General features: G+C 42.8%; 1 protein-coding gene across 1 annotated transcript in view; it reads left to right on the forward strand.

Annotated features, from left to right (window-relative positions):
* Positions 1 to 23,808, forward strand: part of GRIK4 (glutamate ionotropic receptor kainate type subunit 4) — a 219,493-nt gene that overhangs the window by 90,621 nt on the left and 105,064 nt on the right. The window contains exon 2 of the mRNA XM_069948873.1: positions 16,009 to 16,142. Coding sequence (XP_069804974.1) covers positions 16,061 to 16,142 — 82 coding nt within the window. The 5' untranslated portion in view covers positions 16,009 to 16,060. The remainder of the gene's footprint in view (positions 1 to 16,008; positions 16,143 to 23,808) is intronic.

A 23,808-nucleotide genomic window follows, 5' to 3' on the forward strand; every position in this document is an offset into this window, starting at 1 on the left:
AGGCTGGCACTGTTATGGAAGATGATTTGCAGTACACTACTATAGATGTCATGAGAATGGAAATGGGGCTACTGGTGCCCTGGCTTTTTAAGGTGCTGGGTAAGCAGAAATGAAAGAAACAACTGTAGCACAGCAAGGAAGGGGTTAAACTAAGCACTGAACTGCTACTGAAGTTGATAACAACCTAAAGGAAGGGTGGAGAAAGGATTACACTCAGGAAGCAACACTGTATTCTTACATTAGTAGGTGGTAGTAGTAGGTGAGCAGAAATAAGTGGGAAGCCCTAATTTACTTATCAGGGATAGTGTGGATCCTAGTTGAGGCACTATATGTGCTTGGCTAGTGCTCCTTTCATTTTTTCATGGGTTTTGAACATTGCTGGGCTGCTCACACAACTTTGCGAGTTGGCAAATTCCTTTAAAGAAGAAGTCTGGCAAAAAAATTTTTAAGTATTTAAGTATTGTATTGCCCCCAAAAGTTATACAAATCATAAAGTGCTTTTTTCCTTGCACTTACTACTGCATCAAGACTTCACTTCCTGGATAACATGTTACAACCCGACTCCCAGAGCTGTGCGGGATGATGGCAGGGGGACACTGAGGGGCACAGGACACTGGAGGGACACTGAGTATCCCCCTGCCGTTATCCTCTCTAGCAGCCACAGCCTGCACAGCTCTAGGAGTCGGGTCGTGACATCAACATTTTATCCAGGAAGTGACATCACCATGTTATCCAGGAAGTGAAGCCTTGATGCAGTAGTAAGGGAAAAAAACACTTTATGTCCATTTCCCCGTAATAAGTATATATTGGTGATTTGTATAACTTTTGGGGGGCAATGAAAAACTTTAATACATTTTTTTGCCGGACTCCACTCCCTGTTTCAACTTGATTTCAAAAAGGGACAAGAAAAGTGAGACACCTAATGGCCATGATAGAGCTTTATTCTAGTGAAAGGATTTTTTGTAAATTAAGTGGTTTACAAAAAAGTTTTGAAAAAACTTTGGAGAGAAACTTCTCAGGAAAGACCTTGTCCATTCAATTTAGAAAGAACCTGCTGGCATCTATCAGAGAGTTTTTGAGAGTGCTTGGTAGAAGTGCAGGCCTTGCTCTGTAGGGAATGGGGGGAGAAGGAGAAGGAGGTGAGCTGTGTCTCTCATGCTTTTCGCCCCCTTTGATGTAAATTGGTGTACCCCAGTTAGCAGGGCTATCCAATGACTGTTGGTAATTATGATTATAATGATCAACAGGTTGGTCCTTTGTTTTCTTAAAAGGGGTTATCCAGTGCTAAAAAAAACAGGGCCACTTTTTTTCAGAGACAACATGACTCTTGTCCTCAGGTCAGGTGCGGTTTGCAATTAAGCTCCATTCACTTCAATGGAACTGAGCAGCAAAACCCTGCCCAAGTTGGAGACAAAAGTGGAGCTGTCTCTGGAAGAAAGTGGCCATGTTTTTGTAGCGCTGGATAACCCCTTTAATAGCTTTGAAAAGAGGTGACACTGTGCCTTTAATTGAAATAAAGTTAACTAAATAACTTCTGCCCCCAAGTGTACAAAGCACATGCGGTAAAGTGATCTCTAATTAACAGGAAGCACCAGACTATTTATGAATACCATTAAAGGGGTTTTCTGATTAAAACTAACTTGTCCCGTATCCATAGTACAGCCAGCATCAACTCTTTCTGGGGGCTCAATAGAGAATGAATAGACTCCTCGGTCACATGCTGACCTATGGCTCTATTCAAAGCAAAGGATACAAGGGATGATCTGAAGATCGCCAGGGGTCACTGAGGTCGGACCCCTGCTATCGCTTACTTGTCCCTTATCCATAGTACAGCCAGCATCGGCTCTTTCCTATGGCTCAATAGAGAATAAATAGACCTTCAGGTCACATGCTGACCCATGGCTCTGTTCAAAGCAATGGATTCAGGAATTGAACTGGAGATCACAAGGGGTCGGAGCCCCGCAATCTCTTACTTGAAAGTTTTCATCTGAAAAATAACTTTAACTAATATTAAAACAACAATACAGCAGGATTTTCTCTAATATACAAATAGCAGCATAGAAAAAATTGATTTAAACGGTAGGTCGTGTTGCAGTAATAGATTCTTTTTAAGCCAGATGGACGATAAGCTAACACTACCCATGGAAAATAATAAAACAATCCCCGTGTAGGTTGCAGTCATTATGATCTATGAAGGTAGTCTGTTCACCATCTGCTCTGTCCAAGTCTTGGCGGGCACGACCATATTTTCTACCAATTTTTTACTATAGACAAAGGGATTATGCATGCAAAAAGAAATTTACCAACATGGCGTGCAATCCATTGGGTCATCATTGGTCCACATACACTTTCCAAATCACAACCCTAACGATACGCAGGGAAAAACTATGCTGGAAGATACTGGATTGAGATTGGATTTTATATGGGATGTTTCTTCAGTTCAGTCCAGAACACATTGACGGTTCACCTGTTTCCAGAGTTATATCGCTATCTAATGTGGGCCTGGCGAGAGGCTTGTGCACTTTACTTACAGAGTATGTACCACTAAACCTAATGTTATTACATACAAGGCCTCACCTAGAAGCATGTCTGATAGGATGTGCAATGAAACATAGAACAATGACTTCTGTCATATTGTGTATCCTAACATAAGCCCAGTTCCATGGAGATCTATGGGTGCCATATTACGGCTCTGGCTAACCTTCCACTTGAACAGAGCTGTTATATGCTTTTGTACAGGCGATTACACTGTCTGCAGATGCCCATTCTTTTATGTAGTTTCAGCAGCAGTAATCCAGTTTACGATGTTGCTGCTTGTTCAATTTTACAAGCACCGTAGTTTTACAATTACTAGTATGTCATAGATTATGTGCCGCTTTTAATTGCCAAGCATAGTTTTATGCCTTCTGAAAAATAAGAAAAGCGACTAAACGTTCTTTTTTAGAACTATAATTAACCTTCCGCAACTCTCTGCTGTTCTAAGGAGATCACAGTTATAAATACGAGTCCTTTGTCCTTTATTACATTGTTCTACCATTTTTTAGCACTATGCCTTACTGTAGCGTTAAGGATGCTGCTTTTTTCCCTTGTCACAGATGGGTGTTCTTCTAAAATGGTCGCCAAAACCTTTCCATGATTGACATTCATGGCGCTTACTTAGTGATCAGGAGAGGGCTTGAGTTTGGTTTACTCTGGCATATTCCTGCATGTTATGCTGCCAATTTTCTAAAAGGCATTTTAAGTTATATTGTTGATTTTAGATGCGCATCTGGTCTCACTCATTACTAGGAGTGTGCATTGATCTCCTTTCTAAGCATGTTCATTATCATCCTTAGCCGCACATTTTCAGTGCTTCGTCTGCTTCTTTTCTGCCATTGCACCCAAAGAATTATATATACAGTACATCACTATAGCATAGTCTACTTTGTCCTCTTTTAAAGTCCATTAAAGATCTCATTCAGGGGGGGCAGAGCATAGACACGGGAGCAGAAATGTTTCCTCATCATCATAAACATGTTTTATTTCGATAACTGTATTCCATGCAGCACGGTTCAGCACTCAAACCTATAGCTATTTATCTTTATCAGTCTGGCTCAATAGAATATTCATTTTCATGAACTTGAAGGGGAATTAGATCAACCAGTGCTAAAAAGTTATACAGATTTGTAAATTACTTATCTCAAAAAAAAATCAAGTCTGACAACATCGATAACATCCTCAACGACATTATCAGTGACTTCACTAATGACATAATCAACGACATGATTAATGAAATCATTTATGACATCATCGATCGTGTCATCAATGACATCACGGGTGAAATCATCGACTACATCATCGACGACATCACTGATGACATCATTGATTACATATATGATGACATCATCCATAACATTGATGACATAATTGACAACATCACTGATGATATCATCGACGACATCATTGATAACAACATTGATGACACTGATTACATCGACAACGTCATAAATGACATCACTGATTACATCATCAACGACATCAACAATCAGCTGCTGTATGTCCTGCAGGAAGTGGTGTATTCTTTCCAGTCTGACACAGCGCTCCCTAATTCCATCTCTGTCTTTTTTAGTCTCTGTCCAGATTAGGAGAGGTTTGATATGCAGGTCTGATCCAGCTCTGAATAGTTTGTAACATGGACAGAGGTGGCAGCAGAGAGCACTGTGTTAGGGTCTGTTTACACAGAAAGATTATCTGACAGATTATCTGCCAAAGATTTTAAGCCAAAGCCAGGAACAGACTATAAACAGAGATCAGGTCATAAAGGAAAGCCTGAGATTTCTCCTCTTTTCAAATCCATTCCTGGCTTTGGTTTCAAATCTTTGCCAGATAATCTGTCAGATAATCTTTCTGTGTAAACGGACCCTTATGCTGGGTTTACACGGAGCGATAATTCGCCCGATCGTACGATTAACGATTTTGAAGTAACGATTTTTTTTTTTTATAACGATCAGCGTTTAGACTGTACGATATATCGTACAGAAAATTCGTTTTGCGATCGTTTTGCGATCGCTTAAGCCTATCTCACACATAGGGAAAATCAGTGAACGACTGTTTACACGGAACGATCGGCGAATTTTTTGCGAACGACGATTTAAGAACCTGTTAAAAGATCAAAATGAACGATTTTTCGATCGTTCGCCACGTTTACACATACGATTATCGTTCGAATTCGATCGTTATTGCAAAAATTCGCCCGATAATCGCTCCGTGTAAACCCAGCATTAGATTGAACAATAAGTATATGACTTCCTCTGGGGCCTAAATCAGCTTATAAATACTCCAAGGCCAAGGCCATACTCCAAGATTTTTGGCTGTCATTTTTTGCTGTAAAAAGGCATATTTTCATGAAAAAAGGCTTTCATGTTAATGTAACAGGCTTTGGAATATCAGGCAATACTTTTTTAATTGAAAATAGTATTTTGTGTAATAGTACTTTTTTCCCATCTGGATTACCCGTTTAAGGGAACTGTCTGCTTTGCACAATTCCTACTAGTTAGGCTCCTTTGAGACATGCAGTTAACTGCTTGATATGAGTAGCGATCGACTGTATACAAGTCAGTCTGGGCTCATTGAAAGATCCATTAACACAAGATTTTTGGCTGTCATTTTTTGCTGTAAAAATGCATATTTTCATGAAAAAAGGCTTTCATGTTTATGTAACAGGCTTTGGAATATCAGGCAATCATGCATATCATGTGTGCATTATTATTACAATGACATTTTTAATTGAAAATATTATTGTGGCTAGCTTTTTTTTCCTCTGGATTATCCCTTTAAGTGAACTGTCTGCTTTGCACAATTCCTACTAGTTAGGCTCCTTTGAGACATGCAGTTAACTGCTTGATATGAGTAGCGATCGACTATATACAAGTCAGTCTGGGCTCATTGAAAGGACCATTAACACAAGACAAATTGTCAGGAGTAAATGGCTGCTGGAATGATCACTCGATCATTTGTACGCCCATTCACTTCCATTATTGTTGGCAGCACATCCCCTGTTTACACTAATGATGATCTTTATGCCTATATAAATATGTGATCAGCTGACTAATAAGGATTCGGCTTTTCATTAGCTGGCCGCAGGGCCTTTTACAGGGTACAATAATTGAGAAGAAACCTGTGTTTCTATGTTCATTTGTCCGATTGTAAAAGGGCTTTAGAGGAATGATTTGGCCATAAAGAATCACCCCATGTAAAGACTCTTTAACAGAGTGCCAATCACAGAGCTGTTTCTTGTCAGCTCTTTCTTGAAAAGCTTCCAAAGTGTCCTCTTAAAGGGGCAGACCCATGCCTGATAGGAGCACTGATCTAGCTGATTGGCACTTGTTTAATTGTCCTTTTACACGTCTCTGTGAATGTGCAGTTGTCCACTCACATCATTTTTGGCCACATACCCCATGTTTACGCTGGCCGAAGACTATTTTTAGGGTTGCACAATCCCAGCCAGCAGCTCATTGGTCAGTTGATGACTGGGTCTTTTACATGGAATAGCAATCAGCCTGTTCAGCCAAGAATTACGGTATATAAAAGGCCTTTATGTGTTCAATTATCACGAGGTGCCAGGAGAAATTAAGCAATGCACAGTTTTTATTTGAAGCAATGGGTTGTGTGTATAAAGAAGGCTAGGACAGGTTACATAGTTACATAGTTACATAGTTAATACGGTTGAAAAAAGACACATGTCCATCAAGTTCAAAAAAGGAGGGGATGGATACAGGGAAGGGGGAGGGGTGATAGGTTCTATACATATGCATCTATATTATTTTGCTCTAAGAACTTGTCTAGCCCTGTTTTGAAGCCCTCTACTGTTTTTGCTGTGACCAGATCCTGTGGTAGACTGTTCCACAGATTCACAGTTCTCATGGTAAAGAAGGCTTGTCGCCTCCGGAGATTGAACCTCTTTTTCTCCAGGCGGAGGCAGTGCCCTCTTGTCCTTTGAGGGGGTTTTACCTGGAACATCTTTTCCCCATATTTCTTGTAGGGGCTATTTATATATTTAAATAAGTTAATCATATCTCCCCTTAAACGTCTCTTCTCCAGACTAAACAAATTTAATTCTTTTAATCTCTCCTCATAACTAAGATGCTCCATTCCCCTTATTAGTTTAGTGGCCCGTCTTTGTACCCTCTCCAGCTCTAGAACATCCTTTTTATGAATCTGGTTCCAAAACTGGACGGCATACTCCAGATGAGGCCGTACCAAGGTTTATAAAGCGGTAATATTATATCCCTGTCCAGTGAGTCCATGCCTGTTTTAATGCATGACAATATCCTGCTGGCCTTAGAAGCAGCTGACTGACATTGTGTGCTGTTCTGTAGTCTATTATCTACAAGTACACCCAGATCCTTCTCCCTCAGCGACTCTCCCAGAGTAACTCTCCCCAGGACATATGATGCATGTGGGTTATTAGTACCCAGGTGCATAACTTTACATTTATCCACATTGAACCTCATTTGCCAAGTGGACGCCCAAACACTCAGTGTGTCTAAGTCATCCTGTAATATCTGCACATCCTCCATAGACTGTACTGTACTACAAAGTTTGGTGTCATCTGCAAAGATAGAAACATTGCTGTTAATTCCATTCTCAATATCATTAATAAACAAGTTAAACAGAAGAGGGCCCAGTACTGACCCTTGGGGTACACCACTTATTACCGGGGACCATTCGGAGTAGGAATCATTGACCACCACTCTCTGGGTACGATTATTAAGCCAGTTTTCAATCCAGTTACACATTAAATTTTCCAAACCGATAGACTTTAACTTACCCATCAGACGTCCATGAGGAACTGTGTCAAACGCTTTTGCAAAATCCAGGTACACGATATCCACAGCCGCGCCGTCATCCAGGCTTCTACTTACCTCTTCATAGAAACATATTAGGTTGGTTTGACAGCTTCTGTTCTTAGTAAAACCATGCTGGTTATCACTTATAATACTATTAGCCACTACATATTCCTGGATGTAGTCCCTTATAAGCCCCTCAAATAGTTTCCCCACAATGGACGTTAAGCTTACAGGTCTATAGTTACAGTTATTTAATGTGGATTTGAAGATTTCCCATTTATTAGCTACATCAGTATGTGACAGCAGCCGCTCCCAGTCTATGCCCTGAAGTTCTGCCCTTAACCCTGGAAAATTGGCCCTTTTAAAATTAAGAGTTTTTGCCCTCTCAACATGTTTTTCTTTTCTACACTTTAAGCTAAAAGTCACTATATTGTGGTCACTATTACCCAGGTGTTCATGGACAGTGACATCCCCAACCAGCTCAGCGTTGTTAGAAATAACCAGATCCAACAAGGCATCACTTCTAGTTGGCTCCTCCACAAACTGGCCCAGAAAATTATCCTGCAGGAGGTTCAGAAATTCCCTCCCCTTTGTGGTTTTAGCTGAACCGTGACCCCAATCTATATCTGGGTAGTTGAGGTCCCCCATTACCACTACTGTCCCCTCCCGGGCAGCCCGCTCTATTTGTCTATTCAACTGACCATCTATCCCCTCAGTAATGTTGGGGGGTCTATAGATTACACCAAGAATAATTTTTTTCACTCTTTACCTCCTTCTGTAGTTCTACCCATAATGCTTCCACATCATCACAGTCATCGCCCACTATTGCATCTTTTACTTTAATATCATTTCTGACATACAGACATACTCCTCCTCCCCTTCTGCCCACCTGGTCCCTTCTGAACAACGCAAATCCCTGAATATTGACAGCCAGGTCAGTCATGAAGCACTTATAATGGTCCTATGAGTGACGCCAAGAAAAATTATAATGTCCCTTTGGTGGTATTATTGTAATATGCTGAGGGTATTGTGTTGCTGGGTGGTGTAGTGCAACCTTAGGGCTCACCTTCTGAAACCTTCCCGTCACGGTGGGGTCCGAGGGTGCTGGGGCCCTTTTCTTCTTCAGCATACACGCAGGGACATATAATTTTTAATAAAAGTCTTCACACAATAGCGGTGAAAGTATATCAAGACTTTACTTGAAGGATAACTATATACAATCCAATACATGGGCATCTAATGATGGCAAACTGTTGGCTTGATCAGAGTCCTTGCTTTAGGGGGAGGGTTACCTTGGTTACTATAGCTTAGACTTGGTGGATAAATAGGATTTCAAAGAGACAGACCTGTTCCAGAGACTTTATAGCTTTCCGCTTTTATAAGATACGTGTGAATAGGTACTTGAAGTAACTGAAGAGACCTGACGCTGTTGATGCTCACTATCATGTAGGAGGAAGACGCATGGACACACTGACTTGGAAGCCAGGAAGATGTGGACGGTGAATGGGAGACCCTCTATCACTTCACCAATCCGACAGCAGGCACTAATAAATACAGATGGAGTCTGACAGGATTACTGAGGTGACGTAGGGAGGTTAGATGTGACTGGCAATGCCAGACTACCAACTGACACTGAGAAGACCGCACAGCCCTTGTGGGTAAAAGGTGGGCGGGCCTAGATTTCCCCTGGCCAATCACTAGAGTGTGATAGGTTGCAGGGGAGGAGCACTGATCAAGCTCAACACTTGTATTATTAGCAATTAATACATAACAACATATTAAATAAATACATAGCAGAAAACAATACCACTGCAAGAGAACTAAGGAAGAGCAGCAAATACATAGGCCCTAATACAGACTGTCTAAGGTTGCCAATAGCGACAATACATTTCCAGACGCCTGACAATAAATACCGTTCTGGGCCATTACACACTCACCTCATGTCTCCTGTCTTCCTTGTTCCTGTTACTTTCTCTTCTGGTGCGCCATATGCCTGCCCTGCTATTCTACTCTGGACCGCTGGGTTTGGCTTCCTCCTCCACCCCACAGTCACCCTGCACAAGCTGGTCTTCATATCTTAAGTGCCAGTGTTTGTCAATTTAGGTGCCCATCTAACTCAGATTTCATAGCAACTCCCCCTATAAACCTGTGCCTAAGCAATAAGGTCCTTTAGGTTCCTAGTCTGGTCAAAGTTATGTTGACAGTTTGCTCTTTATTGGTATCGATCAGGAATGTTTCCTGACCACATCCTTCAGTCTTCTCCTGCCTTGATATTCGCTGCTTGTATTCTGTGAATTTTGTCCGCCCTGACCTTCTGCTTGGATATTTTAAATTTCGCCTGCCTGCCCTGACTTTTACTGCCTGACTACAGTTTCTGTCCTCTGCCTGGTACTGTGAGATGGTGTCTTCTATCTATCCATGTGTCAGCTGATGTGGGCCAGAGAGGTGGCGATTACATTTTGAAATTGGTGCGGGTTCCAGGGTCCCCTATAAACTTCCCGAGTGGGAATACTAAGAAGAATTCTCTTAGACTTTACTGTCCTGTCAAGCCCAATCTAGTGTGTTCAGTATACCAGTAAAATACATAACATGGTCTACCACAATGAAAAGTACTTTTTGTAACCACTCTCCACACTGGCCAAGACATGAAGTATAGGCAATATCAGTATAGGCCTAGTTTTCTTCCTGACACCAATTTTTTAAGCTAAACTGTTTCCATAACTACTCTTTTCACATCTGGTAGTAAAGCCCATACTTTGTTAGAAAGATAATAGCGTTTTTTTCCTAAATAAGCAACCCCTAATGAATAAGACCTTCTTACAATCTTTAATCATATTATTAAACGTTAATGGAGAAATCTTTAATTTAGTGATTAAAATTGGTTTATTTTATTCTACATAATTGTAAGTACTAAAAAGTTGAATTCTGTCCAGTAAATGTACAGTATAGGTGACTAGATTTCATATTCCTTCTCTTTACAGATATCTATCAGATGCCATTCGAGGACTAGGAAGGGTCCCTGATGTTGCCTTATGGTACTGTTAGTAGTGAAGATTAAAAAAAAATACACATTTATCTTTCAGTCTGGGATTTCTAGTACAGCTTTGAAGCTTTAGGGATACAGCTGTGTAGTTTGTAGCTTTTCTGATCATGTAACAAGCTGAGGTGCACATAGAAATGTGTCTATATCAAAAGTTTAATGGGACCCCCGTCCTGGTATACATTCTCCTACATCCATATTAGTGCTTATATGTAACCTTCTCTTGTCTACACTTGGAGGATGTGGGAATCAAAGTAAAGAAAAATACGTCGATTGCAGCAGATCCTGAGAAGGATGAAGGCAGCCAAGCCGTCATATGATTTATAAAGCGTTATATTATTTCTCATACAGTATTTATGCTTTGGACAGGCACTTTCATCAGGACGATACACCTTTATAAGAACTGATGCTACATATACAATACAAGAATACAGCAGCAGAAATGATTTGCATAACTCACCAAAAATTAACCCAGCCAACGTTTATTTCACACACAATGGTTATATTATGTGGACACAGGCCGTTTTGCTGCACACAGAGCTTCCTCTTGGCCCTACGTCACTTCTCCGCTCTTACTCCTTATACATAACGTACCATGTTTCCCCAAAAATAAGACAGTGTCTTATATTAATTTTTGCTCCTAGTGATGGACTAAGCCTTATTTTAAGGGGATGTCTTATTTTTCCATGAAGAAGAATTCGCATGTCACATGCAAAGCAGAGACAGAGTGTATGGTATGGCAGCTACCACCCACCAGGGGGAGCTCACTACAGCACAGCAGGTACAGTGTAGAATATGGGGGCAGGCAACAGAATAACGGCAGTTAGGGGACAACGAAAATGGCGGCAAGCGATCGGCCTCTTGATGCCTTACCCCCACATTTACAAGTGACGGCTGCAGAAGGGAATATCGGGGTTGGCGGCAGGTGATGATCTTTATGTTCTGCAGGCAGCTACTCTGCAACGAACGGCGAAGGTAGTGGACAATGGCGGCGGGCTGAAAACAATCATAGCTGCATGCCCTGGTGTTCTGTCTGGTGGGCATGCTTCCAAACAAAAACTTTGCGAGGTCTTACTTTGGGGGGAGGCTATCTTCTCCAGCAAGCTGGAATGGCCTCCACCATTTTACATCCATAGGCTAAAATGTGCACAAAGCAGGAGTACAACATAACACATAATACTAAAATACTTTTTGTTAAGTGACCTGCACACATTTTTACATGAAAGGGGGCTAGAATATAGGGATTACCGCCATACACAACATTTTCTATGTGCTGTGTACTCCGTTTTTACTTAAATAAATAAATTTCAATTGAAAAACTATTTTTGTTCTTTTTTCTTTGTTTACCAGGCGTTACCAAACAGAACAAAACCTTTTCCATAGAATAGAAACCACTAATTTCCCCATATAATGCGTTCGACATTATAGCCTAGGATGGTCTGTGTTTTATCCACCTAACGTCTCATGTTAAAGGAGAAGTCTGGCGAAAATTTTAGTATTATATTGCCCCCCAAAAGTTATACAAATCCCCCATATACACTTATTACAGGAAATGCTTATAAAGTGCTTTTTTCCCCTACACTTACTACTGCATCAAGGCTTCACTTCCTGGATAAAATGGTGATGTCACGACCCGACTTCCAGAGCTGTGCAGGCTGTGGCTGCTGGAAAGGATGATGGCAGGCGGACACTGAGGGACACAGGGCACTGGAGGGACACTGAGCATCCCCCTGCCATCATCCTCTCCAGCAGCCACACCCCGCACAGCTCTGGGAGTCGGGGCGTGACATCACCATGTTATCCAGGAAGTGACATCACCATGTTATCCAGGAAGTGAAGCCTTGATACAGTTGTAAGTGCAGGGAAAAAAGCACTTTAAGGCTATGTTCACACTACAAAACACAGTTATCACTGAACTCAAGGAGAACAGTGAAAAAAATTCCAATGAAGTACTCAATCAAGAGTCTCCACTGATGCCCCCAAAAATTTAAATATGCAAAACAGGAGTCCAGGGAGCCTCAGTTGCGAGTCTCAAAACACGGGATAGCCAGATATCACTAGCCTGTTGCCACGGGGTGCCTCCATGATAGGGAGAGCACCACACCACCCTGATAAATAGCCCCTTAAGTCCCACTCAGTTGCGAGTATTGCGATCATGACAAGGGCTTGCCAAGGCAGGCTTCCATCCACAGACAGCCGATTCAGGGTTTTTGCCCCTCGTCAGTGTGAAGTAGGATTCTGGCCAGCTGGGGCGATAGCAAATCGACCAACAAAACACAGTTATCACTGAACTCAAGGAGAACAGTGAAAAAAATTCCAATGAAGTACTCAATCAAGAGTCTCCACTGGGAGACTGGTGTTTCCCTATTTATGTTCCAATACTCGCAACTGAGTGGGACTTAAGGGGTTATTTATCAGGGTGGTGTGGTGCTCTCCCTATCATGGAGGCACCCCGTGGCAACAGGCTAGTGATATCTGGCTATCCCGTGTTTTGAGACTCGCAACTGAGGCTCCACGGACTCCTGTTTTGCATATTTATGTTCACACTATGCATGAGTCCGGCCGTAGTTCGTATGCAGCCGTACATGTGTGGCTGAAAGTACGGCCGTGGGAAAAATAGACATGCGGCCGGATTGCGAACATGCGGGCGAACCGCGAACATACGCCCTTAGGCTACGTTCACACTACGTAAGTTTCCGGCCGTAGCGCGTTCCGTGAATAAGCGGCCGGAAACTTACGTAGTTTGCGTACAATGGAAAGTATACGACACTACGTACGAACTTACGCCCGGATCGTATGCGACGCCGTAAAAAATGAACCAGACCATTGTTTCCGGACGGAAATGCCGTAACTTACGCCCGTAGTGTAACATGCGGTCCCGTACGTAGTGGTGATTTCTTCATTTTGCCAGCTTTTTGTTCCGATCCAAAAGGTTCTGTGGGGTGTCCGGGGCTAGGCGAAGATTTCCAAGTAAAAGACCGCTGTCAGATCGCTACGAAGAGCGCTCGGGAAGCGTAAGTACGCTACGGGCGTAAGTTCGCGGTCCGTACGTATCCGGCCGCAACTTGCGTAAAGTCCCGGCCGGAGTTTCATACGTATATGTACGGCCGCGAATAATATGCGGCCGGACATATACGTAGTGTGAACCTAGCCTAAGAGTTATGTTTCCCTAGCTTGTTTCCAAGCGATCTGAAACAGGTCATTTACTTGGAAATCTTCGCTCAACCCAATAAAACACACAGAATCTTTTGGATCTAAAAATCACGTTCAATTTGGCTGAAATAAGTACTCCGTACGGGACCACATGGAAATCCACGGCCGTGAGTTGGAACATTTCCGTCCTCAAACAATGCAGGGCTCCAGACTAAAAAATTTACCTAGGAGCCACTGGCTCCTAACCTGAAAAATTTATGCGCCAAATAGAATATTTGGTCGCCAACATTTTAAAACATGTAAAATTAATGTTATGTTAATTGGGACTTACTGTGTGCAGAGGCCACGGCATTATCCTCCTCCTTTAGATTCTTTCTTTTCTTAGTTTGAAAACGTTCAACATGGAAACTTGCAACTTGACAACCATATACCCCCCTGCTGCCGGTGTGTTCCCTCAGCCAGCTGCCATCTTACCGGCAATGATCTACTATATATATATATATATATATATATATATATATATAGCCCCCGGCAGCCGATGACATATAGCCCCTGTGGCAATGTATATGGGAAGTGGTACTGTGCAGTGTATACATACACACACACTGAGGGAAGTGGTACTGTGCAGTGTATATACATACAGACACTGAGGGAAGTGGTACTGTGCAGTCTATACATACAGACACTGAGGGAAGTGGTACTGTGCAGTCTATACATACAGACACTGAGGGAAGTGGTACTGTGCAGTGTATATACATACAGACACTGAGGGAAGTGGTACTGTGCAGTGTATATACATACAGACACTGAGGGAAGTGGTACTGTGCAGTCTATACATATAGACACTGAGGGAAGTGGTACTGTGCAGTGTATATACATACAGACACTGAGGGAAGTGGTACTGTGCAGTGTATATACATACAGACACTGAGGGAAATGGTACTGTGCAGTCTATACATACAGACACTGAGGGAAGTGGTACTGTGCAGTCTATACATACAGACACTGAGGGAAGTGGTACTGTGCAGTCTATACATACACACACACTGAGGGAAGTGGTACTGTGCAAAGTATATACATACAGACACTGAGGGAAGTGGTACTGTGCAGTGTATATACATACAGACACTGAGGGAAGTGGTACTGTGCAGTCTATACATACAGACACTGAGGGAAGTGGTACTGTGCAGTCTATACATACAGACACTGAGGGAAGTGGTACTGTGCAGTCTATACATACAGACACTGAGGGAAGTGGTACTGTGCAGTCTATACATACAGACACTGAGGGAAGTGGTACTGTGCAGTCTATATATACACACACTGAGGGAAGTGGTACTGTGCAGTCTATACATACAGACACTGAGGGAAGTGGTACTGTGCAGTCTATACATACACACTAAGGGAAGTGGTACTGTGCAGTCTATATATACAGACACTGAGGGAAGTGGTACTGTGCAGTCTATACATACCCCCCCACCCCCCTCGCACCCCACATGCACTGACTACCGCACCTGGCCACCATTACAACAGACACACTACCAATCCCCCGCCCAGGCCGCGGTCCCCCCACACACATTACTGGCCAGCCGCCACCCCTGCCGTCCCTCCGGTTGTACTCACCCACTATCTAAGCTTGGTGCCGCTGGGGTGAACTTAAAGAACCGCCGGGTGAGGAGAGGCGGGAGAGAGGCGCTGGAGGAGTGTGGCGCCTCTGCGGCCGTCCGTCCAATGAATGACGGACGTGCTGGATGACGTCACTGGAGAAGCGTGTCCCCGCACACGTCATCCAGCACGTCCGTCATTCATTGGACGGACGGCCGCAGAGGCGCCACGTGATTCGGCGCAGCGTGCGGAAGGCGGAAGTCCTTAAAGAGACAGCGCGCCGCCGGGGCCAGTCGCAAATGGCGCCCAGATTAATAAATCTGGGCGCCATTTGCAAGATGTCAGTCGCATTGGCGATTTTTCACAGCACCGTATACGATCCGGCCGTAAGCTCATACGTAGTGTGCATTGTGCGGCCGTATATTTTATACTTTCAAGCGAACGCATCAACCTCAAAACTACGTGCGTATATTCGCGGTTCGCACTACGGCCGGAAAGATACGTAGTGTGAACATAGGCTAAGTGTATATTGATAGTTTGTATAAATTTTAGGGGGCAATACAATACTTTAATAAAAAATTTTCACCAGACTTCTCCTTTAAAAGCAAATGTATAAATCCGTTTTGAAGAACTTTCATTATATAAAAAAATTGAGAACTTAAGGTTTTAAGGTTTCTTGGTATTTTACCAAAATGTTTATAATGTGTCCTGCACTTCAGCATCTTCATTTTTAATCTACTTCTATATCCTGACCTTGGTTTTTCTGCTCTGTCACTAGGTTTCATAGATTTCAGTGCTAGAAAATAAGGAACATTCTTTTTTCATCTCGGTCATAAATCTGAAATGCCGCAGTGTATATCATATGTCTTTTCTTGTTTGCAGGTTTTTATGGAATGCCCGGATCACCAAAGGGCTTCATGACGATTTGTGTAAAATGCTCCGTGTCTTGGCGCCTCTGGTGCTTCTCCTGTTGTTGCTGATGAAGACCACTGGTAGCCCCCACTCTATTCGAATTGGTAAGTCTACTAATATATGGTTGGCCAGAGTGCTTCAGGCGTGATTAGAAATAGTGGTGGATATATAGTATCTCCTTATATTCAAGGTTTTCTTAAAGACATTTTCCCATCTTTAACCCCTTAAAGACATTGCATCTTTATTTTATTTATGTTTTCCATTCTTGCCCTAACATTTTACATTTTTCTTGTTAAAGTAGCCACATGTGGGCTTGTTATTTTGTAGAACAAGTTGCGTCAAAAATAAAATTATTTGTTGGGTGGAAACACGATTTTCTTTTAGATTTCTTTTTTTCACAGCTTAGTGTTAAAGGGGGACTCCAGGTAGAGAGGGGGGGGATGAAACTTCTGCAGAAGCATATAGCATTACTTACATATCTATCCCAGTTTTGAAATTACAAAAAATCTATTTGTGTTGTTTTTTTTTGTTTTGTATTGTGTTTCTGTACTTCCAAAATGCATTGCTTTGCCTCAGCTGTTTATCACAGTCCTCCACCCTGCCCATTTCCTGCCCAAATCTGTTGCAGAACATCTAGGATGCGTTCACACATTGCAATTTACTGAATTATTTATACTTTATCGTTTAACCCTTTGAGGACCAGGCCCAAAATGACCCAGTGGACCGCGCAAATTTTAATCTTAGTGTTTTCGTTTTTCCCTCCTCCCCTTCTAAGAGCTCTAGCACTTTTTAGTTTTCTATCTACAGAGCCATGTAAGGGGTTGTTTGTTACAGGAATAGTTGTACTGTGTAATGGCATCTTTCATTTTACCATAACATGTATGATGGAATTCCAAATATATTATTTATGAAGATATAAATAGGTGAAATCGTAAAAAAGAATGCAATATGGTAATGTTTGGGGGGTTCCTGTGTCTACGTAATGCACTATATGGTAAAAGCGACATGATACAATTATTCTATAGGTCAGCCCGAACACAACCATATGCAGGTTACACAGATTCTCTAATGTTATATATTTTTTTTTTTATGAAATCCTTTTTTTTGGCAATTAATTATTAATAAAATGGGCCTATTGTGACGTTTATAACGGTTTTATTTTTTCACCTACGGGGCTGTATAAGGCGTAATTTTTTAAGCCATGATCTCTAGTTTTTACTAATATCATATTTGTGAAGATCGGACGTTTTGATCACTTTTTATAAAATTTTTTTATATATAATGTAACATAAAATCTGTAATCCGCGCACTTTTTTCCCTCTTTTCGTCTACGCCGTTCACCATTCGCAATGACGCTTATTATATTTTAATAGATCGGACAATTACGCACGCTACGGTATATTATATGTTTATCTATTTATTTATTTTTATATGTTTTATTTATATATTGGGAAAGGGGGGTGATTTAGACTTTTATTGGGGGAGGGGTTTTGGGGTAGTGTGTTAGTGTTTTTAACTTTTTTTTTTACACATTTGAAGTCCCTTTGGGGGACTTTTACATACACTACTTTGATTGCTCACACTGTACAATGCTATGCCATAGGCATAGCATTGATCAGTGTTATCGGCGCTCTGCTCATTGAGCCTGCCTGTGCATGCTCAGTGCAGCAGATCGCCGATCGGACCGCACGAAGGCAGGTGAGAGACCTCCGGCGGTCCGTTTTAACGATCGGGACCCCCGCAGTCACACTGTGGGGGTCCCGATCGGTAAGTGACAGGGGGAGTCCCTTACCTTACACTCAAAGGAGTACCTTACACTTTAAGGAGTTAATGACACGCGGCGGCGCGATCGCTGCAGCGTGTTATTACCGGTGAGGTCCCAGCTGCTGATTGCAGCCGGCCCCCACCTGCTATGAAGAGCGCTCCGCTCCGGAGCACGCTTCATAGCGGAAGAACCAGTCAGGATGTATAGTTACGCCCTAGGTCGTCTGGGGACAGACTTCCATGCCGTAACTATACGCCCTGGGTCGTCTAAGGGTTAATTGTAGTCCCACCCACACATGACATTGTATTCTCTACCTGTAACACCACACAGCACGCTGTATATTCTACCTATAACACCACCCAGCACGCTGTATTCTCTACCTGTAACACCACACAGCACGCTGTATTCTCTATCTGTAACACCACACAGCACGCTGTATACTCTACCTGTAACACCACACAGCACGCTGTATTCTCTACCTGTAACACAACACAGCACGCTGTATTCTCTACCTGTAACACCACACAGCACGCTGTATTTTCTATCTGTAACACCACACAGCACGCTGTATTCTCTCCCTGTAACACCACACAGCACGCTGTATTCTCTACCTGTAACACCACACAGCACGCTGTATTCTCTACCTGTAACACCACACAGCACGCTGTATTCTCTACCTGTAACACCACACAGCACACTGTATTCTCTACCTGTAACACCACACAGCACGCTGTATTCTCTACCTGTAACACCACACAGCACGCTGTATTCTCTACCTTTAACACCACACAGCACGCTGTATTCTCTACCTGTAACACCGCACAGCACACTGTATACTGTACCTGTAACACCACACAGCACGCTGTATTCTCTACCTGTAACACCACACTGTATTCTCTACCTGTAACACCACACAACACGCTGTATTCTCTACCTGTAACACCACACAGCACGCTGTATTCTCTACCTGTAACACCACACAGCACGCTGTATTCTCTACCTGTAACACCACACAGTCTATTCTCTACCTGTAACACCACACAGCACACTGTATTCTTTACCTGTAACACCACACAGCACGCTGTATTCTCTACCTGTAACACCACACAGCACGCTGTATTCTCTACCTGTAACACCACACAGCACGCTGTATTCTCTACCTGTAACACCACACAGCACGCTGTATACTCTACCTGTAACACCACACAGCACGCTGTATTCTCTACTTGTAACATCACACAGCACGCTGTATTCTCTACCTGTAACACCACACAGCACGCTGTATTCTCTACCTGTAACACCACACAGCACACTGTATTCTCTACCTGTAACACTGCACAGCACGCTGTATTCTCTACCTGTAACACCACACAGCACGCTGTATTCTCTATCTGTAACACCACACAGCACGCTGTATTCTCTACCTGTAACATCACACAGCACACTGTGTTTTCTGCCTGTAACACCACACAGCACCCTGTATTCTCTACCTGTAACACCACACAGCACGCTGTATACTCTACCTGTAACACCACACAGCACGCTGTATTCTCTACCTGTAACATCACACAGCACGCTGTATTCTCTACCTGTAACACCACACAGCATGCTGTATTCTCTACCTGTAACACCACACAGCACGCTGTATTCTCTACCTGTAACATCACACAGCACACTGTATTTTCTGCCTGTAACACCACACAGCACCCTGTATTCTCTACCTGTAACACCACACAGCACGCTGTATACTCTACCTGTAACACCACACAGCACGCTGTATTCTCTACCTGTAACATCACACAGCACGCTGTATTCTCTACCTGTAACACCACACAGCACGCTGTATTCTCTACCTGTAACATCACACAGCATGCTGTATTCTCTACCTGTAACACCACACAGCACGCTGTATTCTCTACCTTTAACATCACACAGCACACTGTATTCTCTACCTGTAACACCACACAGCACCCTGTATTCTCTACCTGTAACACCACACAGCACACTGTATTCTCTCCCTGTAACACTACACAGCACCCTGTATTCTCTACCTGTAACATCACACAGCACACTGTATTCTCTACCTGTAACACCACACAGCACGCTGTATTCTCTACTTGTAACACCACACAGCACGCTATATTCTCTACCTGTAACATCACACAGCACGCTGTATTCTCTACCTGTAACAGCACGCTGTATTCTCTACCTGTAACACCACACAGCACACTGTATTCTCTACCTTTAACATCACACAGCACACTGTATTCTCTACCTTTAACATCACACAGCACACTGTATTCTCTACCTGTAACACCACACAGCACGCTGTATTCTCAACCTGTAACATCACACAGCACACTGTATTCTCTACCTGTAACACCACACAGCACGCTGTATTCTCTACCTGTAACATCACACAGCACGCTGTATTCTCTACCTGTAACACCACACAGCATGCTGTATTCTCTACCTTTAACATCACACAGCACACTGTATTCTCTACCTGTAACATCACACAGCACACTGTATTCTCTACCTGTAACACCACACAGCACGCTGTATTCTCTACCTGTAACACCACACAGCGATGTATTCTCTACCTGTAACACCACACAGCACTCTGTATTCTCTACCTGTAACACCACACAGCGATGTATTCTCTACCTGTAACTCCACACAGCGCGCTGTATTCTCTACCTGTAACACCACACAGCACGCTGTATTCTCTACCTGTAACACCACACAGCAAGCTATATTCTCTACCTGTAACACCACACAGCACACTGTATTCTCTACCTGTAACACCACACAGCACACTGTATTCTCTACCTGTAACACCACACAGCACACTGTATTCTCTACCTGTAACACCACACAGCACACTGTATTCTCTCCCTGTAACACCACACAGCACCCTGTATTCTCTACCTGTAACACCACACAGCACACTGTATTCTCTACCTGTAACACCACACAGCACACTGTATTCTCTACCTGTAACACCACACAGCACTGTATTCTCTCCCTGTAACACTACACAGCACCCTGTATTCTCTACCTGTAACACCACACGGCACACTGTATTCTCTACCTGTAACACCACACAGCACACTGTATTCTCTCCCTGTAACACCACACAGCACCCTGTATTCTCTACCTGTAACACCACACAGCACACTGTATTCTCTACCTGTAACACCACACAGCACACTGTATTCTCTACCTGTAACACCACACAGCACTGTATTCTCTCCCTGTAACACCACACAGCACGCTGTATTCTCTACCTGTAACACCACACAGCACACTGTATTCTCTACCTGTAACACCACACAGCACGCTGTATTCTCTACCTGTAACACCACACAGCACACTGTATTCTCTCCCTGTAACACCACACAGCACACTGTATTCTCTTCCTGTAACACCACACAGCATGCTGTATTCTCTACCTGTAATGCCGATATAGGAATAAAGTAAAGAACTTTTTAAATGTAATTTAATAATAATTTAATCAGATTCCACCTTTCATTTTTCACATTATCTGTGAGGAATGAAAGGTGGAATCTGATTGGTTGCTAGGGGTAACTAAGACAATCCTACTTTACACCAGTTTGATAAATCTCCCCCATTGTCTATGGAAGGGGAGAGCAGTAGTGTTTTACATTGGTTATCCCAGCAAGCTCAATAGCATGAAAGCAACTGTGATTCACATAGCTGTAAAAAATGAAAAAATATTTCTAAACTATTGTGGCATCATCTCATAAGCATTTATAAATTTATAGGTACTTTTCTGAATTTTCTATAAGCTTGGAAAAACACCTTAAAGGAGAAATACAGTGATTTCTAAAAGCCGACAGCCTGCAGAGGGAAATTGAGTACGCACTTACGTCTTGTTGTGCCAGCACTGAGCGGGATCCCCACCAAAAGTCATTTTCCCCCGAGTTGTGGTGATGTCATGACTTTAAAATGCCTGTCCCAGCAGATGGACTGGCTGCTCAACCAATCAGTGATTAGAGTGGTGTCCCGCCCCAATCACTGACTGGCTGAGCAGCCAGTCCATCAGCCAGTTCATGGACACCCTGGATATTCCCCAGCCGCTCCCAACGTTCACCGTGGACACGGGGAGAGATAAGTTGTTACTTGTAATCAATTCCCCCCCCCCCCCCTCCCCTGTAGGCTGCTGGCTCTTAGAAATCACCAGACTTCTCCTTTAACTGTTAATAAACAGACAAGGTATGTTTTACACTGTACACAAAATGGTTTATGGTTTAGTGAGTCTACCCATAAACTTACAGAACAGGATAACTGTGTATTTTGCAGCTATAGACCGGTAGGTGCTTTGTGGCAGAATGGATATTCTGCTTCTAAAATTTGTAGATTTCTACTATAAGATTTACTGCTATGTCGTCTCTCTTTTCTCTTCTGACATTTATAATGCAGTAAACATTCAGAAACATTCAGTTGCGGGTTTAGGGTTATATATTCTAACTCAAAGGAGAAACTGTTGAAATTGTCAGGACTTGCCATATCCATGGCAGTGCGACCAAGGGACTTGTACTGAGAATGTCCCCACATCTTATGTATCCTATGAATTATCACTACTGAGATTCAGCAGAGCGGCTGTTTTATTGATATCTAAAATCATATATAAGGAAATACAGGATTAAATACACATGGTATCCAGGTTCTACATAAAATTTTATATATTTCCCAGAATAGGCTGTATATTTCTGAACTATAATAGTTCTAAAGAATTACAGTATTATGTTTCTCAGATATCGGGCCACAGCTTCTGTATTATGAATCATGGTCACATGATGTACCCGCGGTTCTATTCATAAAACAGAAGTCGGGGACCCATTACGGAGATCGGCCAGGGGGGGTCGGACCCCCCACGGTCTCCTACTTTTTCCCCTATCCTACCATACAGAGTGAGCTAAAGAGTAGGGGCATACCATGTTTCTCCAAAAATAAGATATACCACGAAAATAAGTCCTATGTTTTTTTTTGAGAAAGTCCCTGTCTTATTTTCAGTAAAACATGGTATAAGTATTGTATTGGAGAAAAAAAAATTGCTAATTTAATGTTAACCTGTGATGACGATCAAAATCCCTTAAAGGCAAGGACAAATTGGGGGGGGGGGGAATCGCTTTTTCAACCCTATGTGATGAGACTCGATTAACACCCATTTACATATATTATTGACAGAGTCTGCCAGGACTGGATAGGCAGAATATAGTACAAGACAGTGGGCCCTGAAGCTATTCCCACCCACTGTCCCTACGTACTTGCTTTTATCGGCCCTAGGCAGTCGCGGACAACCACAATGGCAGTCCCTACTCTGGGTAAGTGAGACACAGAAACAGACAGACAAACAAACACAGCAAAAGAATAGTCGACAAGCTGGATCAGAAACAAACGGGCGGCGCAGTAGAAAGTCGGAGGCAAATGGATGGTCAGAGGACGAAGCAGGAGGTCAGGTAACAGGTAAACAATAGCAGGGAATTAGGAGGGGAATCACAGGAATACACAGGGGAAGCTGGGACCAGGATATGAACCCTAATAGCCAGCAGGGAAATTAGCACCTAGCTGCTATTTATCCAAGATCAGAGATTGGGTCCAGCAGCTGATTGGACCAGCCCTGATCCCAGCACCAGGTTCAGCTGAACAGACCTAGCAGTGCAGTAACCACTTTACCGCCAGAAGTCTGACAGGGGACCCTTTATAAAGTTAACAGAGACGTATCTGTTAACTTGATAAAGGGTCCCCTGTACCCCGAAACGCGTTGTTTTTATTTGAGACAATAAATGTACTTATAACAAAGTACTAGTTTCTGCTACAATCTCTACTGCCGGTCAGCGCCAAGAGGGGGCAAATTCTGACCTTCACCATACTACGGCGATTGGACACCTCCATATTAATGATATATACAGAATAGGGGATAACAAACCAATAGGTGGGGGTTTGACCACTGGGAAGCCGACCAATGCTGAGAATGG

Source organism: Dendropsophus ebraccatus, chromosome 12, assembly GCF_027789765.1.
Source record: "Dendropsophus ebraccatus isolate aDenEbr1 chromosome 12, aDenEbr1.pat, whole genome shotgun sequence".
Taxonomy (NCBI): Eukaryota; Metazoa; Chordata; class Amphibia; order Anura; family Hylidae; genus Dendropsophus; species Dendropsophus ebraccatus.